The sequence below is a fragment of the Chelonia mydas genome, chromosome 3 (genome assembly GCF_015237465.2).
Source record: "Chelonia mydas isolate rCheMyd1 chromosome 3, rCheMyd1.pri.v2, whole genome shotgun sequence".
NCBI lineage: Eukaryota > Metazoa > Chordata > Testudines > Cheloniidae > Chelonia > Chelonia mydas.
The window spans coordinates 96,616,028-96,634,326 of NC_057851.1; the positions used below are offsets into that span (position 1 = coordinate 96,616,028).

An 18,299-nucleotide genomic window follows, 5' to 3' on the forward strand; every position below is an offset into this window, starting at 1 on the left:
TAATCATAAAGCAAGCACCACAAAATGAACAGACACACTGTCAGTGTTCTATTCATAAATTTGCACCAAGCACCACACAGTTCCTAGTAGGCCCCCAAACTGCAGGGCCAGGTAGAGCATAGCACACCACAACACGTTACTATGGCTCACTGTTAAAACGCTCTTTCAAAGCCTTCCTGAGCCATACAGCTCCTGGCTGAGCTCTTCTGATAACCCTTGTATCTGGCTGTTCAAACTCAGCAGACAGACATTCCACCTTTACCCTCCACCCAGAGGCAACTTTTCTCCCTTTGCTTCACAGATACTACACAGGACACTGCAGGCAGCTATAATCACTGGGATATTTTTCTCAGTGAGATCCAGTCTTGTGAGTAAACGTCACCACCCCTTCAAACGACTAAAAGCACATTCAACTGCCACTCTGCACCTGCTGAACCAGTAGTGTTGAATCATTCCTTGGTGCTGTTGAGGTCACCAATGTACAGCTTCATGAGCTGTAGAGTAAGGGGTAGGCTGGGTTTCCCAGGATCACTACTGGCATTTCCAATGATAAATCCGGTAAGTCAGGAAAGAAAGTCCCTACTTGCAGCTTTTTGAGTCCTGCGTTCTTAAAGATGTTAGTGTCAGGCACCTTCCCTGACCAGCCAATACTGATGTCAGTGAAGTATCCCCAGTGATCCACCAGCACTTGCATAAGCATAGAAAAATAGTCCTTTCTGCTGATGTATTCTGGGGCAAGGTGGTCTGGTGCCAAAATAGGGGTGTGTGTGCTGTTTATCACTTCACGAATCCGATCATTGCAAATCCATCCATTATATCCTGCAAGTTGCACAGAGCCACAGTCCTGTGTAGCAGGAAATGATTAAGGGCCCTGCACATTTGCATGACAATGGCCTGCACACTGGATTTTTCCAACTCCAGAATGATTTCCCACTGACCAGTAGCAATCTGTCTTTGCAGATTTCCACAGTATGATTGATACTCACTTCTCCTCTGTCACTGAAGCTCTCACTCTAGTGTCCAGATGCTGGAGGGCTGGGGCAAGCTCAGTGCACAGTTCCAGAAATGTGGCCTTGCACATCCAAAAGTTCTGTAGAACTTGTCATCTCAACCCTGCATTACAGCGTGATCTCATTAGTCAGTCCTCGTTTCTCATGCCCAAAAGCAGCACTCCACCATTTGCAAGCACTCTGTGAACCACCAACAATCAGGAATGCTGGGACAGTTGGTATAGTGGGGGTACTAAGAGCCATTGAACCAAACTGTAAACCCTGTACATAATGGAAAGCACTTCAAGCCAAGGGTTGTGGCACCCCCAGTACCTCTGCCAACAATAGGTTCTCGCTATGTCCTACAGCAATTTGCCCTCCAGGTGTATACATCTTCAGTACACATGCTGAATTACCACAATTTATTTAGACTATTTACAGCCACAAACAAAATTCAGTAAAGCTGTCTGAAACTGACAAATTAACAATTTTGCACTGGTCACAGTATGAATTACTGGCCACCTTATATTTTAAATGGTAATGGGAAACTGTTTCTCCTTTGAACATAAACTGAATGTATTAAACTGCTTGTGTACAGTCTGTTTCTGTACTTCTGACTTAGTCTATGGGTGTAGCTCATGTGACAAAAGCATACAAAAACTTGATTGTCTGTATAAAACTTTATACTGTGATACTGACATTACAAACTGCTGGGCAAGGTAAAAAATGTTGATATTTAAATGATATTTAGAATTTTGTCTGTACTAGTGCTCTCTGTTTATTGGTGCTTAATAATATGGCCTACTGAAATGTCAAGAATTTGTCTAGCCAACTTGCTACCTCAAAAATGCTTCAGAAGCAACATTAGACACATTCTTCAAGGAAAAGAATGTAATAACCAACAGTGCACAATTAACGATTCATCCCATCTATACTGGAGAATCAGTGTTTTATCCCAATAAAGGCATTCTTGTATCTTTTACTGGTGGTGTATATGCTATTTTTATGGCTCAACAAATAGTTCTGTGGTAGTGTGGCAAGAACAAATAAATTAATTGCACACAGGCAACTGTAAAAAAATTAAGGGAATTATTTTCCCTCTGCAATGTATTGCACCTGAAATTAAACTAGGGATTCAAGATAATCTATAATCAGTCCTTGTTCTGAAAACCCTCCATGTACTTTGTCCAGCCCATGTCATGGACCCTGTCTCTTCCCCGCACCCCAGTCTCTCTATTCACACAGTCTCAACACAGATGATGAAAAAAGCAACTCTTCAGCAATTTCTCCTGTCTTTTGATTAACCTTATCTGTCACTCCATCTGAATTAATCTCTCAAATGCAGAGGTTTTCCATTGTCTATACCTCTTAAAAATCTTCTTTTCCTTTTCACACCAATTCATTTCAACTCCATTTAACATTACAAAGCCTTTTAGATAAAGTTTATAGGAAAGAGGTTATATAAAGCAAAACTTCTTTGTATACAACTTGATGCACAGGCCCTTAGCCATACAGTTCTCCTCATAAAATGAAAATCAGCTACAGCCGAGTTTAAATTGAAACATTTATATACCAGCAACCCTAAGTAATAAAGTCTTGCAAAATTCCCAACTCATGGACTACATATTATACTAGCGTTACTTAAGATTTTATTTGTGAAGTAAACATCATTTGATCTGATGTTTGGTTTGATTTGGAAGTTCACCTAATTAATCATGGCATTACTCTTTCTTATCCATCATCATTTCTGAGCAGCAAGGAGATTAGCCTACATTACAGTATGCCTACTAAACACTATTGTAATTCACCCTTACAGAACCAAGGTAGAATTTTTCCATACTCAAACTGCACTTACAAATGAATACATTCATTTTCAGTTCCCAGCCAGTCAGTCTTATCCCCCAACCCTTCACGCTACAAAAGAAAGGAGTCCTGCCCATCTCCAAAACCTTCACCCCTTTTACAATTCTGAACTTGTATCTAGTCGCTGGGTGTATATGTAAATCATGTCCCAGCACTACCAAGGGACCAAAGTTCTGGGGACCCTGAAAAGGCAAAGTCAGATTTCAAAGGCTGCCACTCACTCTTGCCTCTTATTGGCCAGTGGAGTTTTGGCAGAGGGGAAGGAAGAGAAAAACAGCAGGGCAAAAGGAAAGTTTCCAAATTTCCTCCTGTGCTGCAGGAAATTCCTGTGACTACCATGGAAGAGGGCAAGGGGTGGCGGAGGGAAGGAAACTATCTGGCTGCTGAAGCCACTCACATGTGTATTTGTCCGCTTGTTACCACCCTTTACTCTCAGCTCCCTAGATGATCCCTGATCCATTTTGCCCCTACCAATTTAATCATTCTGCAAGATGCCATGAACTCTGGCCCCAATCCAGCAAAACATTTAAACATATGCCTAACATTAAGCATGTGAGTAATTTCATTGAATTCAATTAGACTACTCACGTTTCAAGTTAAGTACACAGAATCTTAGAAGTGTAGGGTTGGAAGTGACCTCAAGAGGTAATCTAGTCCAGTCCTCTGCTCTCAATGCAGGATTAAGTAATAACTAGACAATTCCTGACAGGTGTTTGTCTAACCTGTTCTTAAAAAACCTCCAACAACAGAGATTCCACAATCACTCTAGGCACTTTATTCCAGTGCTTAACTACTCTGACAATTGGGAAGTTTTTCCTAAATTAGGAAGTTTCTCCTAAGATGTTTAAAATGCTTTGTTGGATTGAGACTTGGGTGTTTGTCACCTTGCAGCATGAAGCCCAAGTGGACAGAGACATGGGAGGGTAATGGTTTAAGAGCTGCCAAGCCACCAGTGCCATCTGCATTGGTTTCCCTCCCTGATACCAGAGATGTGCTTTTGAGCAACATGTCTCCACCGATTCCCAGCCTGAAATTGAGTCAAGAACAAGTAGCAGGGTGTTGAGACGTACACTGGTGCAGGCTTGCGATCACAGAACTTTCAAGGGGGCAGGCTTGACTTTGCTTCACACAAGAATCTGGCTTGCCAAGAAACCCTCTTGTTCTCCTGCATTAGGCTCCAGCTCCCTTCAGCTTCTCTTCTAGCATATGGCAGAATCACGTATATTTCCAGGCATTAGCATTCTGTGAGCAACCCAGTTTATTAAGGGCGAAGTAACTTTAGTATTTTCCACTACTCACCCCAGGGTTGTTAACAGCTCAGGATATAAATGTGCTATTACCAATCAAGGTCTCATACTTCAAGAACCTTTCCAGCAATAAGCCTTTGCCTCCCAAAAGAGTTAAAAAGTGATCTACTTATTTTTAAAGTTACTGGAGTATCCAGACAGCATCCTACCTGGTTTGGAATAATTAATAAATACAAGAAAAGTGTTCAGTCTATGCTGCTTTCTTACTGTACAAATCAACATCCTGTCAGATAGAGGTGTCTGCCACAAAACTTATAACACCTCCTTTAGTGTTTTGCTAAAAACTCTTGATCTAGATGATGATGCAAGACAGAGATGTTAGCCCCATTTGTTAATTTGACTGTTAACCGTCTCCCAGAGCCTACATCAAATGAAAGCTGCAATATGGTTATGTTTACTTTAATGATGTGAATATATTCAGATTGCCCTTGACAAGATGGCCTCAAAGTTTATGTGAAGATAGGTAAGAATCTGGCTCATAATTAGGCTATGTGGGTTTTCCACACTTATGGGGAAGAAATTGGGCTTTGGCTCCCTAAATTCACATTAGCAGAGACCTTGTACCTTCACACACCTGCAATCCCATCACCCATCTATAACTAAGTGGATAAAGAAACTGAGGATCAAAGCGCAAGAGTGAACCTCTTTCCATTGTTATTAATACTGAAAGGCACTGACTGGACATTGTGTGCCCAATTCTATTCTCAGTTACATAGACTTGTGCACAGATCTGTAGACAAAACCAGGCCCGGTAATATCTGGTTCATGGTGGCTGTTTTAAAAGTAGTTTGACATAAAATTTTTCTGTAAGAATAAATTCTCTCACACAGCTAATTTTCCAAATCAAGTTGAAATGTGTTCTAGTCAGGATACTTTGACAGAGGAGTCAGAAGGTCAGTGTTATGTGAGTAAAAAGGAAGCAACACCTCTAGCTTCAAACACTTGAACACACTATCTGAATTATATGCATCTAAAAGAAACTATGTTCAAATCACATTCCACAAAAAAGGGTTGATATACTCTTCCAGGAAAAAAAAAAAAAGTTTAGAGTTAAGGCTGAAACCAATCTAATTCACCACTTGTGCATCCAGCCACCCACCTACCAACACTTTTAACAGTGCATACTAACATTTGGAGACTTGCATTAACAAGCACAATGGTGTAAATCAAAGTAAGCAAGTTTCATCATGACCACTATTCAAAAATTGTGTTTACATTGTTTTCCTGCCCAACCCTTACCCATGAGGTCTATTGGGTCTGGATTTTACTTCCAAAGTTATTTCCAAAAGGCAAGGACCATGGCCTAAATTTTCAAAAAAGTACAGTGATTCTGTACAAATTTAGGAAACCTTAAACAGGCCTTGATTTTCTAACATAAAATGTGGGTTCTCAGCACTTTCTGAAAATCAGACCCCTTTTAAGGGGTCACAAGTTGGGCACCCCAAAACTGAGGAACCCATAATCATGGACACTATTGAATATTCAGGCTTTTATCTTTATGCATCATGTACATCTACAGTGCTAATAACAAAATCAAATGTCTTAACTGTAAGATGTGTTCATGGTATAAATCCAATTTAGATAAATTCTAAAAACATTTACACAACAAGAATAGCCTCTATCTGGTACGGTTCGACAACTAAAAAATGCTCACTGTGGGTCACTGAAGTAGTTCATCTCCAGTGCAAACCTGTATAGAAAAGTTAATAACGTTCAGCATTTGCCAAGAAATTGGAGCCAGTGGAAACTAGAAGTAGATGACTAAGTAGAAGAGATGTCTTTTGGTCTTTTTGGCATTGCTCTGCCCAGCCTCATGCTACTTGATACCATTTCTATCCTTATTTCTGAAAGCACGAAGGCTTGAAGGGCTCTAGCCATTGTTGCTCTACATTAGTTACAGAAAGTAATGTCACTCAATATATCAATTCATTAAAGAAACAAACTCCTTTCACAGTTCCTTCAATTCAGTGGACAAGTCTTCACCATTTGTAAATCAGAACCATTCTGTAAACTATAATGTGAAAATCAGATTATGCTCATTCATATTTAAATAGGACTTTATCGAGTATTAGAAGTGTTTTGCAATTCCCACCCTTCCACCTTGCTTCACTCTAAAGTTTGACCCCAAATTTCTTCCAGATGAAGTGGGGAAACTGGCAGGGGATCATTCCACTGTGCCCATGAGAGGGGTCTCTGAAGAGGGACGGGAAAAAGGGTTGCGGAGTGGAATGCTAACAAACTGAAGGGTGTATCCCAATTCCTCCATTAGGACCCACTGATCTGTGCTAATATGTGGGTCCAAATATGCAGAAAGTGGGATAACCTAGAGGAAAAAAATGGGATAGGAGAAGCTGTCAAAGCAAACTGGTAAGCTATCTGACAAGACAGTCAGACTGCTTGGTACTTCCAGACTGTCTACATGAGCTTGCTGAAGATGAAAAGTGAGGCGCTAGTGGTCACCTTCTATGACTCCTTTTTCCTCCTAGACTGGTCAGGCTACCTAGGCATAAAAGGACTGGTAACAGTGGAACGATTGAGGGAGGAATTACTTCTTTTTAGGGAGCGGACCCTAAATCCCCAAAAACTTCAATGTAGCCTGCAAGTCCTTGAGACTGTGAATCTTGTCAGTCTGCTGAGAAAAGTGGGTCTGTTCCTCAAAAGGGAGATCCTGAGCAGTCTATAGGGCCTCCTGCTGATGATTGAAGCCTTGAACATCTACATATTGTTATCACAGATGCTATAGCCCTAGCTACAGAGTCTGCTCCATGCAATGAAGCCTGGAGAGAGGTCCTAGCCTGCAGTTTACCTTCTTCCACTACTGCCCAAACCTCTTGCCTGACATCCCCTGGTAACTTGTTTTCAAACTTGAGATCATTGTCCCAGAGGTAGAAATTGTATCTACCCAGCTAGGATTGCTGGTTCAAGATACAAAACTGGAAACCACTCAGGCCTTTTGACTGTTGGCGACAGAGAAGATAGCATTTCTCACAAAATCCTAATGGGTTCCAGAATGGTCTCATTTATAAGGAGAGCTATTTAGTATATCCCTTCTGATCTCAAAACATCCATCAACCTGTAGGAGCTCTCCTGAATTACCTCCACCTGTATGCCCAGGGAGGAAGGAATCCTCTTGAACAGGTCCTGACAGGCCCTGTAATCATTTTGAAAAAGCAAAGACACTCAAGACACTACCGCCTCATTGGGCAATGACGAGGAAGAACACAAAGCAGGTTGAGTGGAGCTTCTTATAACTCATCCAAAAGAGATTCTGCTGGGCCTGCTCAGCACCCTACCCAGTAATAGGGATAACTTCCCGAGCCTCTTCACACAAACTATCCTGGCATCTACTAGGAGACCTGGAAGAAGAAGGGTGCAGGGAAGATCTGGTGGTGGGAAGAAACCCCCTGGGCTCAAATATGGCAATTGGTAGGGCATTGGACCACAACCTCTTTGTCCCTTGATCAACATGGAACCTCTGCCGGATACCAAGGACAAAAACCCCTCAATGATTGAGAGTGACACCTCCTATCTTGGGACCAAGATACATATGATTGAGTCTCTGACTCTGAAGAACAGCCTGAGTCACCCAACCCGTAGAGCCCTGCACGGATACAAAAATTTAGATCTGCATCTGATCCACATTGGTAAATCAGTGCTCTCAAAACTGTGGGGTGCACTCCCGTAGGAGGGTGCAGAGGAACATTCAGAGGGGGCATGCGGAGAGCCTCAGGCCAGCCCCCATGTGGGGGAGAGAAGGGGCAGGCAGAGAGCACCACCCAGCCGCACTCTGATCCCAGCCTAGCTCCGGCCCCAGCCAGCTCCGCTCCGGGCCCTGCTCCACCCTCAGCCCAGCCACAGTTCCATTTTGCCCCCTGCTCCGCCCCAGTCCAGCTCTGCATTCGTTTCCTCTTTACCCCCAGGCCAGCCCCAGCTCTTCCCCCATCCCCAGTTCAGCCCCTGGATCAGCGGAGGAGTTTGGGCTGAAAGCAGAGATAACTGTGCAGCAATGGAGGTGGGAACATGGACGGATTCCCATGACTGGTAAGGGGGGTGGGGTGGTGACAGAAAAAGTTTGGGCACCATTGTGGTAAAAAGTACAACCGTATCCGCGGATATCTTTACGTCTACAGATTTGCAGGGCTCTACCAACTGGGACTGTGGTACTCCCAAGTGCCGAGGACCACTGTTGAGACCGGAGATGATGGTATAGAAGAGAGCATATTGGCCTTGCCTCTAGACAGCACAGGGCAAGGAGGCGAAAGAGGGTCTGATGCTGGCCATGGTACCAGAAGTTGATCTCTACCAGTAGGCAAGTCTGATGCAGACTGAGGGTTCACTGGTACCAGACGAGATGTCTCCTGTACTGCTGGAGAGGCCATTATCCAGAGGCACAGGAGATCCTGTGCCACAGCATATGCCTCATATGAGTCAATATCTGATTCTGAAGAAGAGCCTGAGTCGCCCGACTGGTAGACTGTGGGGATACAAAAAGGTGGATCCGAATCCAATCCACGATCTGCAAAGATGGTAATCCAGTGGTCCCCAAACTGTGGTATCAAGAAGGTCCCCTGACACTGCTGTTGTTACACTGAAGGGGTTGGTACATCAGCAGGGATCAGTCTCAACAGCACAGGCACCACCAGTGCCAGAATTGATGACCCCTCATAAGATGCTGTCACAGCATCTGGGAGTGCCTCTTCTCAGAGGACACGCTACCCTCTTTTCCAACTTGTTTATTGGTGGATGGTACCAGGCTCCTTGATCTCTTGGAGGATGAGTCCTTTGACGCTTTCTTTGAGGTACTGGGGAAGGAGAGCGGCACTAAGATGCAGCAATGTCTAAAGGAGCACTTCTGACTGAAGTAGAAGCAGGAAGGCTCTGATGGTGGACGCAGGGCTGACTCCATGAGAAGGTGGCAGAGCCTCACCTCCCTATACTTTTTAGATCTGACACCTGTTCTGGATGTGACCCTTGCTGAGGTACTTCAGACACCTAGAATGGATTTCTTTCTGCTGATGCAACATTTAAAGCCCGGAGACCAAGGCATTCCCCAGTACCATGGCACCCAGAACAAGTGGGAACAGACACTCCAATAAACTATGAAAAACAACTCAAACAAAATTCTTACAACTACAATACCCACCTGCTGAAGTGAAGAAACAGATTGACAGAGCCAGAAGAGTACCCAGAAGTTACCCACTACAGGACAGGCCCAACAAAGAAAATAACAGAACGCCACTAGCCGTCACCTTCAGCCCCCAACTAAAACCTCTCCAACGCATCAAGGATCTACAACCTATCCTGAAGGATGACCCATCACTCTCAGATCTTGGGAGACAGGCAGTCCTTGCTTACAGACAGCCCCCCAACCTGAAGCAAATACTCACCAGCAACCATACACCACACAACAGAACCACTAACCCAGGAACCTATCCTTGCAACAAAGCCCGTTGCCAATTCTGTCCACATATCTATTCAGGGGACACCATCATAGGGCCTAATCACATCAGCCACACTATCAGAGGCTCATTCACCTGCACATCTACCAATGTGAGATATACCATCATGTGCCAGCAATGCCCCTCTGCCATGTACATTGGCCAAACTGGACAGTCTCTACGTAAAATAATAAATGGACACAAATCAGATGTCAAGAATTGTAATATTCAAAAACCAGTCAGAGAACACTTCAATCTCTCTGGTCACTCGATTACAGACCTAAAAGTGCCAACTCTTCAACAAAAAAACTTCAAAAACAGACTCCAACGAGAGACTGCTGAATTGGAATTAATTTGCAAACTGGATACAATTAACTTAGGCTTTAATAAAGACTGGGAGTGGATGTGTCATTACACAAAGTAAAACTATTTCCCCATGTTTATTTCTCTCCCCCCCCCCCACCCCACCCCCGTTCCTCAGACGTTCTTGTCAACTGCTGGAAATGGCCCACCTTGATTATCACTACAAAAGGTTTTTTGCCCCCCCGCTCTCCTGCTGGTAATAGCTCACCTTACCTGATCACTCATTACAGTCTGTATGGTAACACCCATTGTTTCATGTTCTCTGTGTATATAGATCTCCCCACTGTATGCATCCGATGAAGTGAGCTGTAGCTCACGAAAGCTTATGTTCAAATAAATTTGTTAGTCTCTAAGGTGCCACAAGTCCTTCTTTTCTTTAAACTAGCTATGAATGAGTACCAAACTACATACAAGAGAAAAATTTCCTGAAAGGGAAAACACTTGCACAAGCAAGCTAACACACTTGACTACCAATCATGGGGGGTCAGAAGGAACTGAGGGGAGTAACGGGTGGCTCTGCCCTTTACACCTTTGTGCAGTAGCACAAGGAGCAGAGGGTATATGTGATGCTCGAATGGGTACTGCTAAGGGAAAAACCTCCTAGTCTGAAGCACTGGGAATGCACATAGTGAAATAGCCATGTGCAATTACTTGAAGAAAAATATAATATGAATCATTTTCTTTATTAGTAGGTGGAAGGTTAATTACATATTGTATATAAATATGTAGATAAATTAACGCATCTGCCGTTTTAATCAGGACTAATCTATTTACACAAATGACTGTACTTCAGCTATATTTTCAGCATAATGTATTCACCACAGGAAATGAAACTACATGGTCTGTAGAGAATCAATTGTAATTTTCATTCCTTCAGTAGAAAATGAGCCAAGTTTTCTTAAACGTAATTATAGGGCGTTTGGAATTAATGAAATCCATAGCAAAAATGATTAGTGCAAATGTAAAGCTTTTGGAGAAAGATCAGAATTAAAAAAGTGTAGGTTTAACAAAGAACCTTCCACTTCAGTTGTGATGAACACACTGTTCCTCTCAATTACAGGTGCTTTCACTTGGTGACATGTGGTGAAAAGATTACACAGGTGAGCCCCCGGAATAATTTACAATGCTCTTGTGTTTCACATACAGAAATGGAAATCTTATTCTTGACTAGCATATCTCCCCATAAAATCTACATTATCCAATATGCACATTAGAGTGACATTTTATGCAACACTACAAAAAATAATTTTGTTCTACTTGCATAGCATTAATGGATCTGTAGTAAGTGACATGAGTTTGTATATAATATACTTTTACTTACTAGTATATTTTATTCTCAAGTTGCTATCACCATTTTCAATCTTAATAAAAATGAATTCAGTGAATTGGGAACATTCCAAGCTGGAGACAATGAAAATACTGGCAAGAGTACATCATTATGCTTGCTGAGGTGCTAGTACAATAGGAATTTTATCATGACTTAAGAAGAGGCATGATGAAGCTCTTATTAGTATTACCCTTGAAATAAAGGTGGCATGCATTTTACATTAGACTCTGAACTACCACAACATGGTATGTCTAAGAATGATGCAATAATACTGGCAGTGAAGAGTGACCTAATATCTGGAGATTCCACATTAGGATAAATTTATCCTTTCTTCAAGTAATTAAGGTCCACAAATTTATTACAATGGATACTTCAGCCTGCCTGCAGGTTGAGGGCAGAGCCAGACCTGTTACCCACTCACTGCAGGGGAATGCTCCACCTCTTCAAGTTCCATCCAGTTGAGATAACTTCCGCAATCAGGATAATTCAAATTTACTTTCTAAATGACAGACTGTGTTAAATATACTTTAAGGGGAAAGTACAACAATTTCTCCTACTGGAGAAAATGACATTACATCAAACAACAATTAACAGAAATCCTCTCTCTGATCTTAATGATCCATTTCTTTTCCACGTGGGTTGGATCTGTGGACCTTATTACCATAAGGAAGGAAACTGTCAGGAAAGCACATAAAATGTTCTATTCCTCTTCATGCTAAGGTCCACAGATCTGTTAAAGTAGGTTTTTCATAGCAGTGTGCCTCCAGGGAGGGAAGCATGATCATCCTTTAAATAAATTTGTTAGTCTCTAAGGTGCCACAAGTACTCCTTTCCTTTAAACATGGACATCCAAAATGAGGTAGATTGTATGTAATCCATCTCCCCTTGGGCACTAAGGTATGGAGGAGAAGACTTCTGTCAAAAGAAAGGAAATGGCACTGAGTAAGAATGGATGACCAATAAGCAGAACTCGGTGAACTAGTGGATATCAAGCAGATCTCAGACAGACAGACATGACTACTCTGCCCTGACACTGACACTTAATCGAAGGAGGGAATTTTCTTGAATTTACTTAAGGAATGAATGCCATGGCAGTTGTGAGGACTACTTGTCTGAATTAAAAGTACGATACCAGGTTTTCCAACTTCAAATAAACTCCTGATTGGAGCCCCTGGTAGTCCTACTCTAATGGATAGGAAGTAAGACCACATCTCCTTCAGAGGTCCAATCCAAGTGTGGCTGTAAAGAGGAACTCTACGACCTTGTGGGGTTTGAATGAAGTTATACCCAAAGGAAGTATTTAATATGGGGACTTGTACAAAACTTCCTCTTCTTGAACATGCCAAGAACATTATACTAAAGAGATATGACCTTTTTGCATGGACACTCTTATACATCCACAATAAAGGATTCCTGGGGGAACTCAAGGATCACAGGTGTTGGAAGTAGGGGGGCTGGAGGTGCTGCCACATCCCCTGACTTAAAGTGGTTTCCATTATGTACAGGGTTTACAGGTTGATTCAATGGCTCTCAGCACCCCCACTATACAAATTGTTCTGGCACCTCTGTCAAGGATATGTTTTGCTAGTTTTAACATGATAATTAAACTGTGGACTTTGTACCAGCCTGTAGAATAAGTTCTATTGGTTTGACTTCTCTTTTGGGTCCATCAGAGCAATACTTACTTCAATCAAGTGTTCATTTGAAACCATCTAGTCCCAGCTGGAGGACCAGTCTTGCAATAGCAGACCTCCTCTGAAAATCCAATGCTAGATTATTCAGGTCTCAGAACCATAACCTCTTCAGCCAGAAAAGCATGAACAGTTTCACTGCTACTCTCTCATTCCTACTTTTTGTGTTGGCTTGGGAAAAATGGTCAAGCTGGAAAGACATATAAAAGAGGAGACCTTGCTCAATTTTGCAAGATGTCACTGTCACTTCACATTCTGGTCCTGGCACACAGAGGTGCTACAGGACATTTTATTTACCGTTTTTAGATACAAAGGTTGATCACTAGCCTTCCAATTTTACTTACAATGATTCAGATACCTCTGGGTGTAGGAGCAACTCTGCTAGTTTGATTTCTGACATGCAAGTCTTGGTGTTTATTTCCCCCTTGGTGAGCATTTTGCTCCACCCAGGACAGACTAATTTCACTCTGGGGTACAGCTGATGGGGTTTTCATAAGAACTGGGAAGAACACAATCAGACACATTGACTGTCATGATCAGAACACATCTGTTTTCAAAGGACGGACCAGTGTCCTGAGACCTTAATAACTCAATCTGTTCCAGTTGGTGGACACTGTACTCTCTCTTTCTGGTAACCATTCCCTGAACTGAGTGGGGAAAATCCCTTCAAAATAAGAACATTGGGGGATTAGAGAATATACAACTAGAGCTAGATCTCTGTCAATTGAAGAGATACGGTGATCTGTGGAGGGGATATACAAGATTACTGAGTAGGTATCATATGAACTCTGGATTGCTGAAGTGTACCTACATAGGAGTTCAGAATTCAAAATGGGTTCCAATAAGAATTGGATGTTTGTTTCTGTGACACGTGTTTTTCATTATGGCCATCTTCCTCTTGTGTTAACATTCTTCTGAGATGAGACCTTGTACCTGATAGTATTCATCTTCAGTTCAAGCCTATGGCTTACTTCCCTGGCACCACATGTTTTTGTTTGTACTGAATTCTGCAACCATATCACTGTGCATTTGCTTCAGCTTTCTATCTGCACAGAATCCTGATCAGAAAAATTGTCTGAAGAGAAAAGTAAAGTAATTTGCCTTCCTCCCTAAAGCCAATATTATTGCTACTCGCTGGGAGCATATGTAAAGATGAAATGGTAATGCTCGAAAAAGAGAAAAGAAAAAGGCTTCCAGTCTTTTGCAGAACATAAACATTGTCTGAGGATGGTAAAATGGGAATGTTTTGAAGGCAAGCTTCTTTTAGGAACTTCTTTAGAGATTTCAGAGAGGGCCCTGTGCTGTGTCCCCCAGATTATCCGGAGGAAGAAATAGGATAGGGAGCAAGCTGTAATACTCCAACCTGAAATAGAAAGAGATTACTTTATAGATGATTTAATTCATGCCATGGCCTTTCACCTGGTTGCTGAGATTGGGAATGGGACAAAGCTGTTCCTGGAATTCTTGCACAATTCCACAGGGTACTCTCTCTAGACAATTTCTGCTGACCTCATTTAATCAAAGCTATAGATAGCCCATTTTCTGCCAAACTGACAGAGCCTGGCACCAGTTGGGGTTCTAGCTCCAAACAGGGCTGGTTGGGAGAACTGCAGATAACTAAAGCAAAAGAGGGTAGTTATTGACCCTGCATTTGTTCTAGCTACTACTTGCAAAGAGGTATTTTCTCTTGTACTTCCCAGACTGCTTGATCTTGTCACATGACTGCCTTTCTGTAGAGTCTGTCAGAAGCCAGGATTACAAGATGACTTTTCTGAAAACTCTGAATAGCCACAGCTTCTCATAAAGTTTCCAATTGTATCACTGGTAACGGATTTGTGTGAGCATCTGATCCCAAAGCCTCATATCTATATGAGCCAGATTTTAATCCAATTTTTTAAAAACTGATTGCTAGTCTAAAAATGTGAAAGTTCAGAATTTTCCTCAGAAAAGCTCTGCAGCAGGGAGGTCTAGTGGGGGCAGAAAAAAAACCTAAAGGGAATTTCAGTGCTGCCAGTGACTAACAGGTCTGGTTCTGCCCCCAGATGCAAAGCAGGCTGAAGTATAAATTCGTGGACTTTAGCATGAAGAAAAACCACCTCTATCAGAAAACAGTGGCTAAAAGCATTGGGAGTCTTTGAAGAGTTCCTGGGTGTTAAAAAAAAGTTATTTCAAAGGCTGATATAAACAAGCAAGCATCATACTAATCATATTTGATACACAAGATGCTCGTAAGAGACATTTAATTTAATGAGTTACATAAAACGTCTCTCAACAGTCACTGAAGACCACATTTTAACACAATTTTAACAGACATGGAAAAGTTCAGATACCCATTTTACTGGTTAACCCCTAATCATCACTTTAGGTGGTATCATGTACAGTAATTACAGAGTACTTATGACTGCGTGACAGCTCAGCAGAGTCAAGAATAAACTGGAAAGAAAATTGTAAGTACAGACAACAATGAAAATCTATATCCATCTTTTCTTCAATTTTACTAACACTACTTTGTTTCAACCTCTTCAACAATTTAAGGGTTTAAAAATTATTGAAACTTAATTACAATAATTTTGGAAAAGGCCAGATATTTCATAATAGGGATCCTTTTATTGCCTTTTCTTTTTATTGTATGAGGGAACTGGGAGAAATTCACTGAGAATTCCATATTCTGGAATGACTGCTCCTCTGTTTACCAGGTAGGCTGCATTTGGCACATATGCATAAAACACCAGGTCTTAAAACGAAGTAGAAACAACTCTGACATTGAAAAAAACCCTTTCTATAGTTCAATATCCTTCTAGAATAATTAATCATTGTTTCTGTGATTTCTTTAGATTAAGCATGGAAATCAAGATGACAGGAATCAGGTTAATAAGATCATGCAAACAGGTAAACATACGTACATGACTCCCTAAATCAAACAGTTTTCCTGAAGTTATCAAGACAGTTACCCCACAGAATTGCAACTCCAGGTGAGCTGGAGAAAAGAGCTCTAAACTTAGCATTAGTACTGAAAAGCTTTGCCTAAGTAAAGGACGTGATTACTAAAGTAACTAGGATTCCCTTGTATTTTCCTATAATTACGATAGGAAGCACTCTGAATACTGCAAATACCAGAATTACCTGATTGGTAACTGTAAAATTTACAAAGTCAATTAACAAGTTAAATATCATGACAGTTTTGAAACAGGCTAATAACATTAGCTCTCTGGTAAACTGTCCAAACCTATCCAATAACCAGGCAAAAGGTTCAACTGCGATAGTGCACAGTTCTTCACCACAGCAGGGGATTGCATGTTAAAAAACATTTATTTCCAGTGTCATCACAACACACTGTTGACTAATTAGGTTAGTGAGCGATGTTTTAATCCAGGCCTAAAACATATACAGACCTGAATAATCCTATCCACACTGCTAATAATCTACCATGGACACCACAACGCATTGTAGACAACTGTGCATTCACATAGCTCCTGAACTATCTGTAGATGGGACAGGGGAGTCAGTAGAAATCATGTTTTAAAAACCTTCATGACAAGTTTCCTGCCATATCCAAGGTTTTGTTTTAAATAGTTTAACTTTAAGAAAATATATTTCTGTATTAGAAAATTGAGTTCAAGAATTTAACATCAGTACAGGAGTACTTACTTCGAATTTGCCTCTTGATTTCCTTTGAAGAATCTAACCAGTTCTAAAAAAGGAAGAACATCAGTACATAAGGAAATAATTCAGACGAACGAAACTGTGATATAATTTCATGAATTTAAATAAACACTTGTACAGTACATTCTTTCTGATATTCTACTTTGAAAGTACCCTGTAGAATTTTTGAGTTAACTTGTAACTTTCCATCAAGAGCTGTGCTTTGATTGTCTTCACCCTCCACCCCCCCCCCCCCCCACACAGAGCTTATTATGCAACCCTTTTAACTTCATTCTCTTACACAAGATCTTATAATTCTGGAAATTAAATGATATTTTAGAGAGTCTTCTAATGAGTATTTTCAAGGAAATTATACCTCACAAATCACCAGTAATTTCCTTTCATTTATTCCTTTTATTGGCAGAAAGCAGATCTCTATGTGTAATTTCTACACACTCCTGCCTGCAAACCAAAGTTACTGAAGATACTTCTCTCCCATTTTCTACAAAGTAAAATATTGTTTTTCTTCTCTCAACTTCACCTGAACACTAGCTCTGGCAACGTTAGGAAGTGTTGGAAAAGATCTATTCACAGAGCTCACTTTTTTCTATATTTCCCCCCTTCAAAGGGTCGTTGTGAACTAAGTATGGCATTAAAAGCACTGGCCAAAATGTTCAAGCACAAGTATCCATATCCATATTTAAGCACCAAGATGAAACTTGCTTGTTTTTCAGAATTAGGAGCCTAGCTAATAAAGGATGTACCACCTTCAAAGCAGAAAGCATCCCAGTACAATCTGTGTAATCTACTAGGCAGCACACAATGCTTCAGTTACAATTTGAAATTGATGTAACTAGGCATTTAACTCTGTGACTGATGATCCAGAAGCATTTCCAGAGGAGGGGAAATCGAGAAAGACATAAAATGTAATTATTAGTAACTGGAATTATCCAGATTGCTAATCTTATCCACAGACGTTATGTAAAAGAGGCCTGCACAGTTTAAGTGACTTGTAACATAGAGCCTTTTGTTTATTGGCACAAATCAAATAGAGATTGTTTGAAACCATTGCATTCAAACATCATGGTAACGAATGTAGTATAAAAACATTCATTTCTAAATTCTGCATACATACTCTAAGTCAGGTTTAATGCATTTTAAGAGTGGGGATGAGGAAAGAGATAGAGGCTGAACCTTTAAGGGCAAGACAGGCAATAATTTCACCTCCAACATCCACTTCACAGGTGTCTGCTTTAAAATCTCCCAGGGATTCCGGAGGTGCTATACTGCCAAGACTGTTGAGAGAATATCTGTATCATTGCATTTGTTGCCTGACGTAGCTACATGCTCTTCCTTCCAATGCAGCCCACTTTTGGGGCTGTGCTTACATGCTCCCAAAGGTCTGTACCAGAGTCTTTTCTTGCCTTAGGTAAATTTAGCTCAGTAACACCAAATGCATTAAGCTGCAGTTCCTTTGGGCTTGTGTGGAGCAGGGAAATTTGCACCAAAGTAACCACATCGATATTTTCACTCTAGTGGAATCCTTTAACACAGAGATGCCTTACACCAGTGTGACTTACTCCCACAAACTTCCTGAGCTGAACCACACTGGTCCAAGTGTGGTTTTTTTTGCACCAGTGCAGTGTATCTACAATGGGGTTTGCATGGTTATAAACTAT

General features: G+C 41.2%; 1 protein-coding gene across 36 annotated transcripts in view; it reads right to left on the bottom strand.

Moving 5' to 3' along the window:
- The window catches only part of EPB41L2 (erythrocyte membrane protein band 4.1 like 2), a 281,497-nt gene that overhangs the window by 66,369 nt on the left and 196,829 nt on the right, over window positions 1-18,299 (bottom strand). For all 36 annotated transcript variants that reach the window (XM_043542908.1, XM_037894790.2, XM_043542901.1 and 33 more), the window contains one exon: window positions 16,627-16,669. In XM_043542908.1, the coding sequence (XP_043398843.1) occupies window positions 16,627-16,669 (43 nt within the window). The remainder of the gene's footprint in view (window positions 1-16,626; window positions 16,670-18,299) is intronic.